The 17,036-nt window shown below is 46.5% G+C and overlaps 1 protein-coding gene across 10 annotated transcripts in view; it reads right to left on the reverse strand.

Annotated features, from left to right (window-relative positions):
* Positions 1-974: 974 nt before the first annotated feature.
* Positions 975-17,036, reverse strand: part of rbfox1 (RNA binding fox-1 homolog 1) — a 743,628-nt gene continuing 727,566 nt past the window's right edge. For 9 of the 10 annotated variants that reach the window (XM_078417591.1, XM_078417588.1, XM_078417593.1 and 6 more), the window contains 2 exons: positions 3,130-3,204; positions 2,702-2,836 (listed from right to left, as the gene is read on the reverse strand). In XM_078417591.1, the coding sequence (XP_078273717.1) occupies positions 3,137-3,204 (68 nt within the window). In that variant the 3' untranslated portion in view covers positions 2,702-2,836; positions 3,130-3,136. Of the gene's footprint in view, positions 2,837-3,129; positions 3,205-17,036 lie in introns of all 10 variants that reach the window. The other variant, XM_078417598.1, reaches the window with a different exon arrangement.

Here is a 17,036-nt window from a genome sequence, read left to right on the forward strand (position 1 = left end):
CCAGGTTTTATGTTACACTGTGGATGGTGTGAGCTGCCGGGGGGGGGGGGGGGGGGGATGGGGGGGGCCAGATACAATAGCCGTGTTGAAGAGTCTTTCAGATAGGTACGTGGGTATGCAGGGAATGACGGGAAATGGATCACGTGCAGGCAGAGGAGATGGATTCGCCTTGGCATCATGTATGGCACGGACATTGCGGGCCGAAGGGCCTGTTCCTGTGCTGTGCTGTTCTACCTTTATGCGGTCCTGCACTTTTCAAGTTGATAAAATGTGTGATCTGATCATCCGCCTTAAACAAACCCAGGTGTAATCTCCACGCCATGGTTTGTTGGGCTGGTTATCATTTATTATTGTGCCGAGCCACACTGATGCCATCCATGTGGACCCCTTCAGGTAACCCTTGCATTCCCTCTCTCTCCGTCCCTCATCCTGCCAGTTTCACTGTTCGTACCCCTTTGTTATCACCTCTCCACAGCCAACAATGAGCCATTGTGGGCTCTACCTTTCCTTTTGTCATCGGTGCCGGCTCTGTTTTCTTATCTCTAGTTCTCCCTCTCCCCTGACTCTCAGTCTGACCACGTGTTTTGACCCAAAATGTCACCCATTCCTTTTCTCCAGAGATGCTGCCTGACCCGCTGAATTGCTCCAGCACTCTGTGAAACGTCACCTATCCATGTTCTCCACAGATGCTGCCTGACCCGCTGAGTTACTCCAGCACTGTCTCCATGTTGCAAAGGTATAAACTCCAGTTTACAACACTAGACGACTTCATCATTTAATGTAAGAAAATAGATTTTGCAGATGCTGGTACAAATCGAAGGTATTTATTTCACAAAATGCTGGAGTAATTCAGCATCTCAGGAGAGAAGGAATGAATGGGTGAGGTTTTGGTTCGAGACCCTTCTTCAGGCATCATTTAATGATTTTCTAGTTGTTGGGATGAAAATAATGAGAGGCAACAGTGGCAATCTTTCCAATATTGTGAAATTTTATTGATGGTTATTGTTGAACTGATCATATTGCATGCACATACGATGACAAGGAGAAAGTTTTGCCACAACACTTTCCAGCGGGTTTTGTTTAATTGCGTAGCTATATCACAGCTTGTGGATTGATGGTCACTACAAGTGTGCGCGGTAAGGTACACAGTAGGGGAAGGTAAACAAGAGTTTGCAGCAAAAAGGCCGAGGAAAAAGGTTTTTTCTTTAAAGCTGCATTGTTACAAAAAACAAGGAGATCTGTAACAAACACCCCAACTTAGGAACTGGTCAACAGGACAAAGTGAATGTATTCAAGCATCTGCACAGACAAACTGCAATTTTTCAAAGACGCTCGAGTAAGCTGACCCGACACCTTGCACTTTTAACACTGAAATGGCCCCCAGAGGCAGAATTTTGACTCTCCAATTTTCTGTGTGATTTATTCCGAGCATTGTACCATCGAAAATGCTTCTCGTCCTTGGTCTTTTTTTTTTGTGTGTTGCCGTTGTAAGATTATTATTATTATCGTGAATGCTCGCCATTCAGCCCTAGTCCAAAAATAAAAGGCCTCCCTCGCAAGAAACGGAAAAAAAGCTAACGAAAGTAACGCGAGCCGTCAAGCAATGAAAAATTGCCGTTTGTTTACACGAAACAGTCATGTCGCCAAAGTTAGCAAGCAGACAAAAATACCATGGTTATCTACACTTAATGACTGCAATACTTGTAAAATGCTTATATAAATCTGAATATGATCATCATGTATTCCATAAAAATGATACAGCTAACAGTTGATCTAATTCTAAAACATTATAGGCTGTGTAATCTAGAACAGAGTACGACTATACTATTTGACATGGTTTTTTTTTACACATTTTTTACTGGTACAAAGAAAATAGTTTATTACTTTCCTTCTGGAAAAAGAAAAATATAAACAATGCTTCATTACCATTTCTCGAATGTTTTTTCTCCCATATTACAAAAATCAGCAATGATATCAATAATTTATATACTGGAAGTTATATAAAAAGAATATTCATTGATGGTCTAACTAGCAGGTTTACTTACATAGACCTATCTATGATTGAACTGCTGAATATTTGCCTGCCGGCGAATCTTGTCACTGAATGGATGCCGTTACTGAAACCTTATGTACAATTGCTGAGAAACATCCAGAAAACATAACCTTTGGTTTGAACAAATAGTAAATAATTTAAGACAGTTGATAGCAAAGATTAGTTGGTGCAGTGGTTGCCCCTCTGAAACCGAGCAGCTTATGCAGCTAACCCCCCCTCTCCCTCCTCCCTCCTCCCTCCACTCCTTCTCCAAACTAAAACTAAACCAAACACAGTTGAGATGAAGGAAAAACGTCTCCAATTTAGTCACTTCTGTTGCTATAAAACAGGTGGGAATGCCGATGGTCGTCTTATGTCAGTGCACCAATGATTGTGGCTCCCGGTACTTTCATGTCTCAAAGACTTCGCCACCGTTGGACAAGCAGTTGTTTTAGCCAAGAATCAAATACGCAACTTTCATAAATCAACACCCACTTATTAAAATACACAGAACAAAATATCTGAGGTATAAGATTTAAAAAATGTAGTATTTTCCTCTTTTTTTGTTTTGTTTAGATTTGCTATAATGGTGGACTACAAGTCATATTGCAATTCCCAGGCCTCGAAAAAGCTTCTTTTTTGTTTTTTTCCCCCCAGCTGAAGATTTAATGGCATGTCATTTTAGTATGGTGCAAATCGGCTGTATCCCCCTCGGTATATACTGGCCTGCAATGAAGAAAGAACGATACCCACATCATCAGCAAGGCTCCTAGTCTTGGCATCAGTCAAGGGTGCAAAAGCATTCTGAAACAAAGTGATGGATTTAATTATCAAAATGACTAATTATTCCATTAGGCCAAACGTTCAGCTCGGTGATGCTCGCAAAATGAGAATTATAATAACTTACATGCTACTACATTGCCAAGGAATTAAGACATTCATCAAGTTTACTGGAAGGATTAATGTGGCATTTTAGCCGCTGTTTGCACCAGAGACAAATTCAATTAAGTCAAACTGAGGACGGGGCTAGTGTTGGGGATGAGTAAAGGGACACGAGGTGGTGAGACGTCAGGGGAGAGAGCGGAGGGAAGGCTTACCATGGTACTAACGCGTAGGTGGTTGCTGGAGTAAGTGTGTGGTGGTAGGGGTCGGCAGCATATACTCTTCCGTAACTGCAAACAAGAGGAGGCAACGATCAGTCAGGAGCGGGCCCAACTGCAGGAAGGATGTGCAACAAAGCTACAGTATACTACTGGGGTTGCCTGCTCCAGATTGGCACAGAGTGATGCACGCTGGTGAAAAGAATGCAAACGCAAAAAAAAACTAAATGAGGGAACTCAAAAGGCAGAACACATCCGGTGGCCCTGTGGCCCTGCGTTTACCCACGGGCTCTCTCCGCACACGTGACACTGCGCCACTCCCATCACACCGAGTATCTGCTCACCTGCTCCTGCACAATTGACAACTCATTCCCCTTCTGGTGATACGGCAGAATTGTGAACTAAACAACAGGCACAGAACGCTGGTGTAACTCGGCGGGACAGGCAGCGTCTGTGGAGAAGGAATGGGTGACGTTTCGGTACGGGAGGGAGGCACAGAGATATGGAAGGGATAGGTGTGAAAACGAGACATCATCGTTGTCTCTTGTGATGTCCCGTTCCCTTTTGATGTCACGTTTTCACACCTTATCCTTCCTTATCTCTGTGCCTCCCTCTCCCCTGACTCTCAGTCTGAAGAAGGGTCTCGAGCCGAAATGTCACCCATTCCTTCTCTGTCCCGGTGAGTTACTCCAGCACTTTGTGTCTACCTTCAGTTTAGACCAGCATCTGCAGTTCCTTCCTGCACATGATTGTGAACTAATTTCCTTCAGGCGACACACTGTGGAATCGTGAGACCTTCACCACAACCTGGCTACCAGCTTGACCAAGTTATACTTGGAACAGCATCACAACGGAGCTCATGTCTGATGGGAACAAGCAGGAGAACGATGAATAATGTTGTAGTAACATGCTCAGTGTAAAATTCTCTGTGCACTTGGACAACGTGAAGAGCTCACCAGAATTGTACTTTCACGCTTTGCCCTGACCATGGTCAATGCTCGTAGATTAATCCCACATCATGCTGGCAGAACACACATGGAATACACAGTAGCTTTAAACTCTATTCTAAATTTGAATTGAATTGAATTGAATAAATGTTATGAGCCAAGTATGTACACATACAAGGAATTAGCTTTGCTCGCATGTAACAACACGACATACAGTAAACAATGAAGTATAAAACATTGCAACTTACACAATATATATGTAAATTATAAATGATAAATTTGGTATTGGATATCTCATTTTGTTTCCGCTTAATTTCGCATGTTGTCCAGTTACGTTTAATCTCCAGATCAGCAAAGCTGAGGATCGAAGACATTTTCCTGACGTTTTTGTTCACTCCTGAACGTATCGAGGTCCAATTAGTTTTTGGATTCCAACTCAATAGACAATAGACAATAGGTGCAGGAGGAGGCCATTTGGCCCTTTGAGCCAGCACCGCCATTCAATGTGATCATGGCTGATCATTCTCAATCAGTACCCCGTTCCTGCCTTCTCCCCATACCCCTTGACTCCGCTATCCTTAAGAGCTCTATCTAGCTCTCTCTTGAATGCATTCAGAGAATTGGCCTCCACTGGAGGTGGAGGCTTTGGAAAGGGCGCAGAGGAGGTTTACCAGAATGATGCCAGGATGGGAGGGCATTGACTATGAGCAGAGGTTGCCCAAGACTCGACATGGACACAGAGTGCTGGAGTAACTCAGCGGGTCAGGCAGCATCTCTGCAGAACAATAATGGGCGATATTTCCGGTCGGGAGCCTTTCCCACAGACTTGAATTGTTTTCTGTGGAATACCAGCGGTTGAGGGGAGACTTGACAGCAGGGTATACATCCATGAGTGGGGGAGGTGGTCAGAACCTTTTCACCAGGAAGGAGATATTAAGTAGGGGAGGGCAGAGCTTTAAGGTGAGAGGGGCAAAGTGTAAAGGGGATGTGTGGGGCAGGTTGTTTTACACAGAGGGGAGTCGGGGCCTGGAACATGCTGCCAGGGGCGGTGGTGGAGGCAGATGCCATAGCGGCATTTAAGAGGCTTTTGTGTAAGCACATGGTTACGCAGGGAATGGAGGGGTATGGGTCACGTGCAAGCAGATACGAGTTGGTCGGCATCACGTTCGGCACAGATCAGTTGAGTTGAGTTGAGTTTATTGTCGTGTGTAACGAGGTACAGTGAACAGCTTTTGTTGCGTGCTGACCAGTCGGAGGGAATGGAGGGGTATGGATCAGGTGCGGGCCGATAAAGGCTGGTCTTGGCATCATGTTTGGCACAGACGTGGTGGGTCTGTGTTCCTGTGCTGTTCTATGTTCTGTGAGGCTCAGCTGTGTTTAATGCAGGAGACGGCACTGGAGGTGCTGCTTGCCATTGGTCTGGGTCTGACACTGTGAAGGTGGGGAATGACCAAGCCCTTCAGCCCACCTGAAGGCAGAGCCATCCAAACCATTAAACCCAAGAGATAATCTCTCCGTTGCTCCTGACCTCTGGTCACACGGTACAGAGGGGGGGGGGGGGGGGGGGGGGGGGGGGGGGGGGGGGGGGGAGGTCCTTCTTGCTATTGAGGGCATGCAGCATAGGTTTACTAGGTTAATTCCCGGAATGGCGGGACTGTCATATGTTGAAAGACTGGAGCGACTGGGCTTGTATACACTGGAATTTAGAAGGATGAGAGGGGATCTTATCGAAACGTATAAGATTATTAAGGGGTTGGACACGTTAGAGGCAGGAAACATGTTCCCAATGTTGGGGGAGTCCAGAACTAGGGGCCACAGTTTAAGAATAAGGGGTAGGCCATTTAGAACGGAGATGTGGAAAAACTTTTTCAGTCAGCGAGTTGTAAATCTGTGGAATTCTCTGCCTCAGAAGGCAGTGGAGGCCAATTCTCTGAATGCATTCAAGAGAGAGTTAGATAGTGCTCTTAAGGATAGCGGAGTCAGGGGGTAGGGGGTGAAGGCAGGAACGGGGTACTGATTGAGAATGATCAGCCGCGATCACATTGAATGGCGGTGCTGGCTCGAAGGACCGAATGGCCTCCTCCTGCACCTATTGTCTATTGTCTATTGTCTGGGGGTCTCCCTGTCGGTTTGCTCCTGGGTCTGGCCAAAATGGCCATTCGTGGGTCCATGTAGCGGGCAGTCGATGGTCACATCATAGTCGACCGCCTGCCCCTTTCCCGGGTCTATGTCCGTGCCCGAATGTCCCTTGGAGAGGGAGCACACACACACGGGCAGTGTCCAAGGGGACTCTGGAGGCCTTCTGTGCACGCTGATCGCAGGCGGGGGGAGGCCGAGTGTGTTGTAGATAAAGTCGACAATATTTTACTCTGATAACAGTTTGATGGTAACCTGCCAATGGCAGTCTCGATCTTGTCACCACTCGGCATTTGTGTATAATTGGATAAAAGCATTGGGGAATAAGTTTTATAAAAGCGCCGTTCCCCTTGCAACAACAACCTGCTTCTCGAGGTATCGGCAGAGTTTGGAAACAGGGGTGATAACTTGCAGCGTGAAATTGACGAATGGACCTCATTTAACTGACAGAAAATAAAATAGAATTAATTAACAAGGATGGATGTTCAAACAACAGCCACAACTAACATGTATTTCATATTTTCAGGAAACAATTAATACTCCATTAGTACTGATGACCCCTGCTTTATACGCAAAGGGAACATAAAGCTTTCAAACTCTAAACACTGACGTGCAACGGAGCGTTTTCACAATGTCAGTTTTCTCCAATTCCACAAATGCACTGTTCAGTTTAATGCCGTAAACAATTACAGGTTGTGTTCTCACATCAACATGGTTTCAACTTTTCCACTGCCCTGACTCACTCTAACCTCTCCCCCCCTGAACGTACAGCCCTCCGCTCAGTCTGCAGCAACCCCTGCCGACGTTATAATCAAACCGGCCGACAAGGGAGGTGCTGTGGTAGTCTGGCGTGCTGACCTCTACCGGACCGAGGCCAGGCGACAACTCTCAGACACCTCCTCCTACTTATCCTTGGACCATGACCCCACCGACAAACACCAGACCTTAATCACCAACACCATTTCTAATTTCATCTCTCCCGGCTCTCTGCCCCCTAAAGCCTCCAACGTTATCGTTCCAGATTTTATATTCTCCCCAAAATCCACAATAGACAATAGGTGCAGGAGGAGGCCATTCGGCCCTTCGAGCCAGCACCGCCATTCAATGTGATCATGGATGATCATTCTCAATCAGTACCCCGTTCCTGCCTTCTCCCCATACCCCCTGACTCCACTATCCTTAAGAGCTCTATCCAGCTCTCTCTTGAATGCATTCAGAGAATTGGCCTCCACTGCCTTCTGAGGCAGAGAATTCCACAGATTCACAACTCTCTGACTGAAAAAGTTTTCCTCATCTCCGTCCTAAACAGGACTGCCCTGGCAGACCCAATGTTTCGGCCTGTAGAAGTCCCACTGAATTAATTCCCACATACCTCGACTCCATCCTATCCCCCCTGGTCCAATCCCTCCCTACTCCCCACCCATGTCCAAGACACCTCACACGGATCAGTCTGAAGACCTGAAACGTTGCCCATTCCTTCTCTCCAGAGATGCTGCCTGTCCAGCTGAGTTACTCCAGCATGTTGTGTCTAGGCATGGATTATTCAGTGTTGATGCTCCAATCTGTAGTTTACAGTCCATTGCATCATGAAAACAAAAGAGCCTCAGATCTAAAATGCATGAATTTTTTGTTCTTTCTTTGAGGTCACTTGAAATTTATTTGCCAATGACTGTTAAGTTTTTTTTGTAATCAGTGCTCAGACGGAGACAGATTAAGGAGCAGCATTTCTCATTTATTTTCTAGCTGTGAGGTGCATGACCGTATAAGAGCCTGAAAACCGTGACCACCAGATAGATAGAGTCACAGAGTGATACAGTGTGGAAACAGGCCCTTTGGCCCAACTCGCCCACACTGGCCAACTACACTAGTCCCACCTGCCTGCGCTTGGTCCATATCCCTCCAAACCTGTCCTATCCATGTACCTGTCCAACTGTTTCTCAAACGATGGGATAGTCCCAGCCTCAACTACCTCCTCTTGCAACTCGTTCCATGCACCCACCACCCTTTGTGTGAAAACGTTACCCCTCGGATTCCTATTAAATCTTTTCCCCTTCACCTTGAACCTATGTTCTCTGGTCCTCGATTCCCCTACTCTGGGCAAGTGCATCTACCCGATCTGTTCCTCTTATGATTTTGTACACCTCTATAAGATCTCCCCTCATCCTCCTGCGCTCCATGGAATAGAGACCCAGCCTGCTCAACCTCTCCCTGTAGCTCACCCCTCTAGTCCTGGCAACATCCGCGTAAATCTTTTTTTTCAAGAACAGATTTTTGTCACAGCAACCATCGGTTTCTGGAATACTACACAAGACTAACCTCAGCAACTGCGATCTTACATAGAACCGTAGAGCACAGGAACAGGCCCTACGGCTCACGATGTTTGTGCCAAGCATGATCCCAAGTTAAACTGATCTCATCTTGTCTCGGTCGTTTCTGCCGTGGGAAAGATGCCGTTGAGAGGTAATGGGTACAGAGAGAATTTATGAGGACGTTGCCAGGATTCGAGGGCCTGAGCTACAGAGAGAGGTTGGGTAGACTGGGACTTTATTCTTTAGAGAGGAGGAGGGTGAGGGGTGATCTTGTCGAGATAGACAATAGACAATAGACAATAGGTGCAGGAGGAGGCCATTCGGCCCTTCGAGCCAGCACCGCCATTCAATGTGATCATGGCTGATCATTCTCAATCAGTACCCCGTTCCTGCCTTCTCCCCATACCCCCTGACTCCGCTATCCTTAAGAGCTCTATCTAGTTCTCTCTTGAATGCATTCAGTGAATTGGCCTCCACTGCCTTCTGAGGCAGAGAATTCCACAGATTCACAACTCTCTGACTGAAAACGTTTTTCCTCATCTCCGTTCTAAATGGCCTACCCCTTATTCTTAAACTGTGGCCCCCTGGTTCTGGACTCCCCCAACATTGGGAACATGTTTCCTGCCTCTAACGTGTCCAACCCCTTAATAATCTTATACGTTTCGATAAGATCTCCTCTCATCCTTCTAAAATCATGAGAGGAATAGATGCACAGTACTCTTCCCAGGGTAGAGTTCGAGGGCACACAATTCTGGAGAAAGCGAGAAAGATGTAATAAGAACCGGAGGAGCAAGGTTTCACACAGAGGTTGGTGGGTCTACGAATTGAGCTGCCAAAAGGAGCAGTTTAGCTTTATTATTGCTGTGGGTATCGGTGCATCGAAACGATTTGTATAGCACGCCATCCAATCAAATTAGACAATACTAGACATAAACACAATCAAGTCAAACTCAAGTACAACAGGTGGAGCAAAGGGGAAGATACAGAGTGCAGAATATAGTTCTCAGCATTAGAAACATAGAAACATAGAAAATAGGTGCAGGAGGAGGCCATTCGGCCCTTCGAGCCAGCACCGCCATTCATTGTGATCATGGCTGATCATCTACAATCAATAACCCGTGCCTGCCTTCTCCCCATATCCCTTGACTCCGCTAGCCCCTAGAGCTCTATCTAACTCTCTCTAACATTGTAGCGCATCAGTTCCAGAGGCAAAGTCCAATGTCCGCGATGGGGTAGAGGTGAATCGGACAGTGCCCTAGCTTGTGGAAGGGCCGTTCAGAAGGCTGATCACAGAGGGGAAGATGCTGTTCCTGAGTGTGGTGGTGCGCGCTTTCAAGCTTCTGTACCTTCTGTCGGACAGGAGCAGGGAGAAGAAGGAATGACCGGGGTGGCAGAAGTCATTGGTTGGTACAATAATAACATCTAAAAGACGTTTGGACAGATACAAGGATAGGAATGATTTGGAGGGTATGGACCAAATGTGGATAAACGGAATTAGCTGAGATGGGACTTTTTTTTCGGCATGGCCAAGTTGGGAAAAATAGCCTGTGTCCACGCTGAACGACTCTGTGACTCTAAATAGCCTGTGTCCATGCTGAACGACTCTATGACTCTAAATAGCCTGTGTCCATGCTGAACGACTCTGTGACTCTAAATGGCATTTTCAGGTGACCCTTTGATCTACAGCTTGCATTTAGTTCAGTTTATATTAGAGATACAACGCGGAAACAGGCCCTTCAGCCCACCGAGTCTGTACCGACCAGCAATCCCCGCACACGAACACTATCCTACACACGCTAGGGACAATTTTACATTTACACCAAGCCAATTAGCCTCCAAACCTGTACGTCTTTGGAGTGTGGGAGGAAACCGAAGATCTCGGAGAAAAACCCACGCAGGTCACGGGGAGAACGTACAAACTTCGTACAGACAGCATCCGTAGTCGGGATCGAACCCGGGTCTCTGGCGCTGTGGGGTAGCAACTCTACCGCTGCGCCACCGTGCGTATTCTGCTTCGGGTCTGGACACAAGCCCATGTCAAATTCTGTGTAAATTTACCAGGCTACAGTCCATGCGAATACCTGACCCTTTTTGAGAAAACTGCAAGACGCTGTGATATATTCCTTAGTATTCAACTGTGATCAATCGGTGTCGGCACGAACATTCGCTCAGTTAGCGAACGCCAGTCCCCAGGCACTTAAACACCAATGGAAAATAACTCACCAAATAGGTGAATGACAGAGAATTCAGCTGCACACTGCAGTAGAACTAAACAGCAGTGGAAATGTGAGGCCAGTTGTTTTTGTTTTACTGGGATATCTTTTTGAGCAAGTAACTGGCAGTTATCGGATTTTCAGATGACATGATGAAACTAAGAAAAGGGAACTAATCTAAAGGTCAGGTTGTCACCAAGATGAGATTTGACATAGGTCACGTAAAACCAGGTTGTGAAATGGCATTTGTTGGAATCATCAGACTTTATGACGTGCGGTTCAGTTCAACGAAAACCATTTTGGTGAGATCGCGAACGATTTTTACATTACTGCCCAAAGGTGCAAGGAAAAGTAAAATCACCAGAAAATGATTTATTTAATACATATATGCCAATTCCTCTCATTATAAAAATGAATAACCTTTTTTAAAATTCTCTCTTTCAAATTAAAGGAATAAGCACATTCCTTAAAAGTAAATGATAACATAATTTAAGATAATAATACCAAAGAAAAAATGTTGATTAAATATTTTATGGGGTGTTTAGTTTTCAATTTAGTTTAGAGATACAGCACGGAAACAGGCCCTTCGGCCCACCGAGTCCACGCCGACCAGCGATCCCCGCACACTAACACTATCCTACACACATCAGGGACAATTTGCATTTACACAAAGCCAATTAACCTACAAACCTGCACGTCTTTGGAGTGTGGGAGGAAACCGAACATCTCGGAGAAAACCCACGCAGGTCACGGGGAGAATCTCACATCATAACTCGTGAACGTGAGATTAGATACCCAGCTAATCTCACGTTCACGAGTTATGATGTAAGATTTTATGCATAAATTTATAAACTCATAAGGGATAGAAGCAAAATTAGGCCATTCTGCTCATCAGTCTACTCTGCTGGTCAATCATGGCTGATCTATCTCCCCCTCCATTCTCCTGCCTTCTCCCCATAACCTCTGACACCCGTACTAATCAAGAATCTATCTATCTCTGCCTTAAAAAGATATCCACTGACTTGGCCTCCACAGCCTTCTGTGGTGATGAATTCCACAGATTCACCACCCTCTGACTAAAGAAATTCCTCCTCATCTCCTTCCTAAAAGATCTAACTATGACCTCTAGTCCAAGACTCTCCCACTGGTGGAAACATCCTCTCCACATCCACTCTATCCAAGCCTTTCATTATTCTGTACGTTTCAATGAGGTCCCCCCTCATCCTTCCAAACTCCAGCGAGTACAGGCCCAATGCCGACAAACGCTCATCATAGGTTAACCCTCTGGTTATTGCCAGGTCAGAGATGTTTGAAACTGATGTCGGAGAAGGGTGAAAAACAGAGAACAGTGCAGGGGAGAGTATTACTGACACCAATGTCTGGAATCCACCGCTGCAGTAGCGACATTAGGTGATTGCAGCTGGAGATTTTCACTAATAATTCTAATCCTATTCCTATGTCATCCATTCAACTCATGGAAGAACAAAGGGTTAATGCTCAGAGACTTCAATGACCCTGTTCCTCAGGTTATCTCAAACAATCCATTTTCCTGGACAACAAAGTCACACGAGAATCATCGCGCCACTCAATAATAAAAAGTTATCGTCCCCATTGTATAAATGGGATGCTGGTTTGTAATTATATTTACACTCAATATATCTTCATATTCATCAGTTAAACAATCGTTCGTTCAAGAGCCCAGAATAAACTAGCTCCAAACCAAACAGCCCTGACCGCTGGAGAACAAAGAGGAAGATGATTGGACTTTATTACATTCCACCACAGTGAGGAATGTGGAATCCGCTGTGGTGGATGTTCATGTTAAATTTTATTTTATGTGGCTGTGTGTCTTGTTGCTTTTCACTTAGTATGGCTGTGTGGTAACTCAAATTTCACTGTACCTTAATTGGTATGCGTGACAACAGGCCTGCAATTGGTCCAAAACGCCACAGCGAGACTCCTGACGGGTACCCGTAAAAGGGACCACATCACCCGATTCTGGCCTCTCTCCACTGACTCCCAGTACAGTACAGAATCAACTTCAAACTCCTCCTATTCGCATACAAAGCCCTAAACGGGCTTCCCCCCCCCCCCTATATCAAAACTCTTCTAACCCACCACTCTATCTCCAGGTCCCTCAGGTCGGCCGACTTGGGGCTACTGACTATCCCGCGGTCTAGACTTAAGCTCAGGGGTGACCGCGCTTTTGTGGTTGCAGCTCCTAGACTGTGGAACAGCATCCCTCTCCCCATCAGAACTGCCCCCTCCATCGACTCCTTTAAGTCCAGGCTCAAAACCTATTTCTGCTCCCTAGCGTTTGAGGCCCTCTGAGGGGGCGCTGTGAACTGTTTATGTATGTGCTGTTATGTTTGTGTGCCATTGTATGTTCGTTCTTAGTACCTGAACTGATGTACAGCACTTTGGTCAACGTGAGTTGTTTTTAAATGTGCTATACAAATAAAATTGACTTGACTTGACAATAAATTGAATCTTGAATCTTGAAATCTTGAGTCTGGTTTAAATTGTGCTCATAATAAAGTAAGTTTGCACAAATTACGCTGTTCACAACTCCAATAATGTTAATGGGGGTCATGTAACGCTTGGTAAAACAGCTGCAGTCTTCTAAACATTACACACTGCAAGTTAATGTCCAAGAATTTATGGGCTGAACATTTCAGAGCAACTCAGCAAAAAAGGGATAGGATTAAAAATAGCCTTGGAATAAAGCCAGCTTTATGGAAAAAAAACTGCAGATGCTGGTTAAAATCGAAGGTAGACACAAAATGCTGGAGTAACTCAGCGGGTCAGGCAGCATCTCGGGAGAGAAGGAATGGGTGATGTTTCGGGTCGAGGGCCGAATGGCTTTTAATAGTCTGAAGAAGGGTTTCGACCCGAAATGTCACCCATTCCTTCTCTCCAGAGATGCTGCCTGACCCGCTGAGTTACTCCAGCTCTTTGTGTCTATCCAGATTCCATTTTGCAGCTTCACATTTTCTGTGTTGGAGAGAATAAAATAATAACTTCCCAAATAATCTCTTATAATAAACTATTTTCCAACTTTTCTCAAATAAACTATTTTCCAACTCTTCTGTGGTTGCGGTGGTTCTGTGATTGTATTCTTAGTTGTGTATCCATTTCTAGTCAAAAGTGCTGGAGGAACACAACGGGTCAGGCAGCATCTGTGGGGGGAATGTACAGGAAAGAACTGCAGATGGAGTCTCGACCTAAAACGTCACCCATTCCTTCTCTCCAGAGATGCTGCCTGTCCCGCTGAGTTACTCCAGCATTTTGTGTCTATCTTTCAGGGAATGTTTAGACAGATCGGGACCCATCTGCAGTTTGAAGAAGGGTCCCGGCTGAAAAATCGTCTGCACATTCCCCCCACAGATGCTGCCTGACCCGCTGAGTTCCTCCGGCACTTCAAGTTTTGCTCAAGATTCCAGCATCTGCAGTTCCTTGTGTCTACTGGTACACTTTTAGCTGTGTGGTCAAGTTTTGACTGGGTTTATTGATACTATTAAAAGAGCACAGGAAACAGTTTTCGCAAATTAACCCAGTTATTCTAGGTACAGATAGAAACAGAACAGTCAATAATTTCAAACCAATAATTTCAGACCACTTTATCCTGACCAACCCATGCGTTAAAACGAAGAATGTGGGGAAAGTCAAAGCATGCGAGAGATTGTACAATCTCCTTTCCAGAATTTGACATTAGAGACATAGAAACAGAGAAAATAGTTGCAGGAGGAGGCCATTCGGCCCTTCGAGCCAGCACCGCCATTCAATATGATCATGGCTGACCATCCAAAATCAGTACCCCGTTCCTGCTTTCTCCCCATATCCCTTGATTCCGTTAGTTTGGCAATAAACCTTCAAAGTGAAGAAGACGAGCTGGCAATCATTGATCGCATCCAGCAGGTCAAAACGCTGGATCACTCCAGTGATCGAAGTGGGACTTAGAACTGGATTGCCATCCAGAGTACCTCTTCAGAGACAGCCCCTGATATTCCAGCTCCTTCAGAAATAATACCAGGGCCATCCGTCATTTTAGACAAAAACATCAATTCATGGCCATTACTGATCTCCTCGTCTGGTGTTAAAATTCCAAGTGCTTCTTTCCCATTCTGACATTGTCGCCTGCACTCTAACTCTGCGGCCAGTTAGGTTTGACCAAGTGTTTGCATTGGCCAGCAATTGTAAGACTGAGGCACACGAGCTGTCAAGTAAATCATGGCCACGACGCAGAATATGTTGCCATTTTAATTTTATTGGAGAGGATTACCGAATAGACGTGTGTGGTGGGGCAGAAGGGTCTGAACTGTTCCCTTTGCTTCACCTTCTTTGGGCTGTCAGTGGATTTTCTTTGTCTCATTCAGAGCGTAACCAAGACCTGGAGCAGGTGCAGAGTTGTAGGCATCACTGCGGCCAACCCTGGGCCATCGATTTCATTGCGTCAAACTCGAAGCGATCGTGTCGATCTCCCCACTCAATCCAACACCACGGGGCGGCACGGTGACGCAGCGGGTAGAGCTGCCGCCTCACAGCGCCGGAGACCCGGGTTCGATCCTGACTACGGGCGCTGTCTGTACGGAGTTTGTATGTTCTCCCCGTGACCTGCGTGGGTTTTTTCCGAGATCTTCGGTTTCCTCCCACACTCCAAAGACGTGCAGGTTTGTAGATTAATTGACTGGGTAATATGTAAAAATTGTCCCTAATGTGTGTAGGATAGTGTTAGTGTGCGGGGATCGCTGGGCGGCGCGGACTCGGTGGGCCGAAGGGCCTGTTTCCGCGCTGTATCTCTAAATCTAAAAATCTAAAGACCCGGGTTCGATCCTGACCTCAGGTGCTGTGTGTATGTGGAGTTTGCACGCTCTCCCCGTGACCTGCGTGGGTTTTCTCCGGGCGCTCCGGTTTCCCCCCACATCCCAAGGACGTGCGGGTTTGCAGGTTGATCGGCCCGTCTGTAAATTGCCCCTAGTGGGGAGGGAGTGGATGAGAAAGTGGGATACCGTGGAACCAGTGAGAAGGGGTGATTGATGGTCGGTACGGGCAGGGTGGGCCAAAGGGGCCTGTTTCTGTGCTGATCTCTAAGCTAAGCCACCATCACCCCCCTCCACCCCCAACACCACTACCGACCTGTCAAAAGCAACCTACATCAGTCTATCCAATAGGATGTATATTTAACATCTGCATGCTCCAATGCATAGAGATGTTAAATAACATTCAGCATCTGTATGCAGTGGAACACTTACCACACAACCCGCTCTGAAACACGTTCCAGCCTTGGCAGGAGTAGGAACAGCAACATTGGATGGGTAAAGGCAATGAGGTGTGAGGTGAATAGAAGCTGGAACATTGAACAGTTCAGCTGGGATGATACTGAGACATCATATTAGTGTTGCTAACTGTCCCGTATTAGCCGGGACATCCTGTATTTTGGGCTAAATTGGTTTGTCCCGTATGGGACCGCCCTTGCCCCGTATTAGGCCTGGGGGCCCGGACGCTGTAGGTCCAGATAGTGCAGGCCCGGGGGTCGCTGTAGGCCCGGACAGTGTAGGCCCGGACAGTGTAGGCCCGGAGGCCCGTGCACCGCCTAACAGAGGTTGCATAGCAACCCACCTCCCGGCCCGGGCGGCCGCCATTGGTGGAGCGGGTGCACGTGGCCGCTGGCTGGGTGAGGTGACGTGGGGCGCGGGGGCGGTGACGTCACCCTTTGTCCCTTATTTGGGAGTGAGATAGATGGCAACACTACATCACACTTCACTGTGTCAGAGAGATAGATGTCTTAATATTCACATCATATACAGCGCATATTAAGGTCACAACTCTGATGGTGCGTCCAATAAATGTGTGGCCACACACCACCAACGCCACTTGGCAGCCATGACGTTCAAACACCAAGTGCTGCCTAATCCAGTAGATATATTATTGGCATTTGGTTACAATGTGACGTGATGCGATGCTTCCCTCTAATCAAGAGCTTTGGCCCAGGTTTGTTCTCCGCTGAACCTTCTTGTTCTCAGGGCAGTGGCTCAGGATTGAGGGTGAGCTGCACACACTGTGGTTGTGGAGGTCCTGAGGTGGGTGACAAGGTCATTGAGGGAGCCACAGACTCGTCCACAGATGCTGTGGGTGGGGGACATGAGAGGGCACAACTGGTTTTGAGGAGGTATGTTGCCGTGGCCACTGATGTTCATTCAGATCAATGGCGTCAAGGGTCTCAATATCATCCCAGAGGCATCTCCTCAAGAAGTTATTGGGGCCAAAGCCTCCTGGAGTCAGGGGGGTGATGCATTTCC

This window comes from Rhinoraja longicauda, chromosome 21 (genome assembly GCF_053455715.1).
Source record: "Rhinoraja longicauda isolate Sanriku21f chromosome 21, sRhiLon1.1, whole genome shotgun sequence".
Classification (NCBI taxonomy): Eukaryota; Metazoa; Chordata; class Chondrichthyes; order Rajiformes; family Arhynchobatidae; genus Rhinoraja; species Rhinoraja longicauda.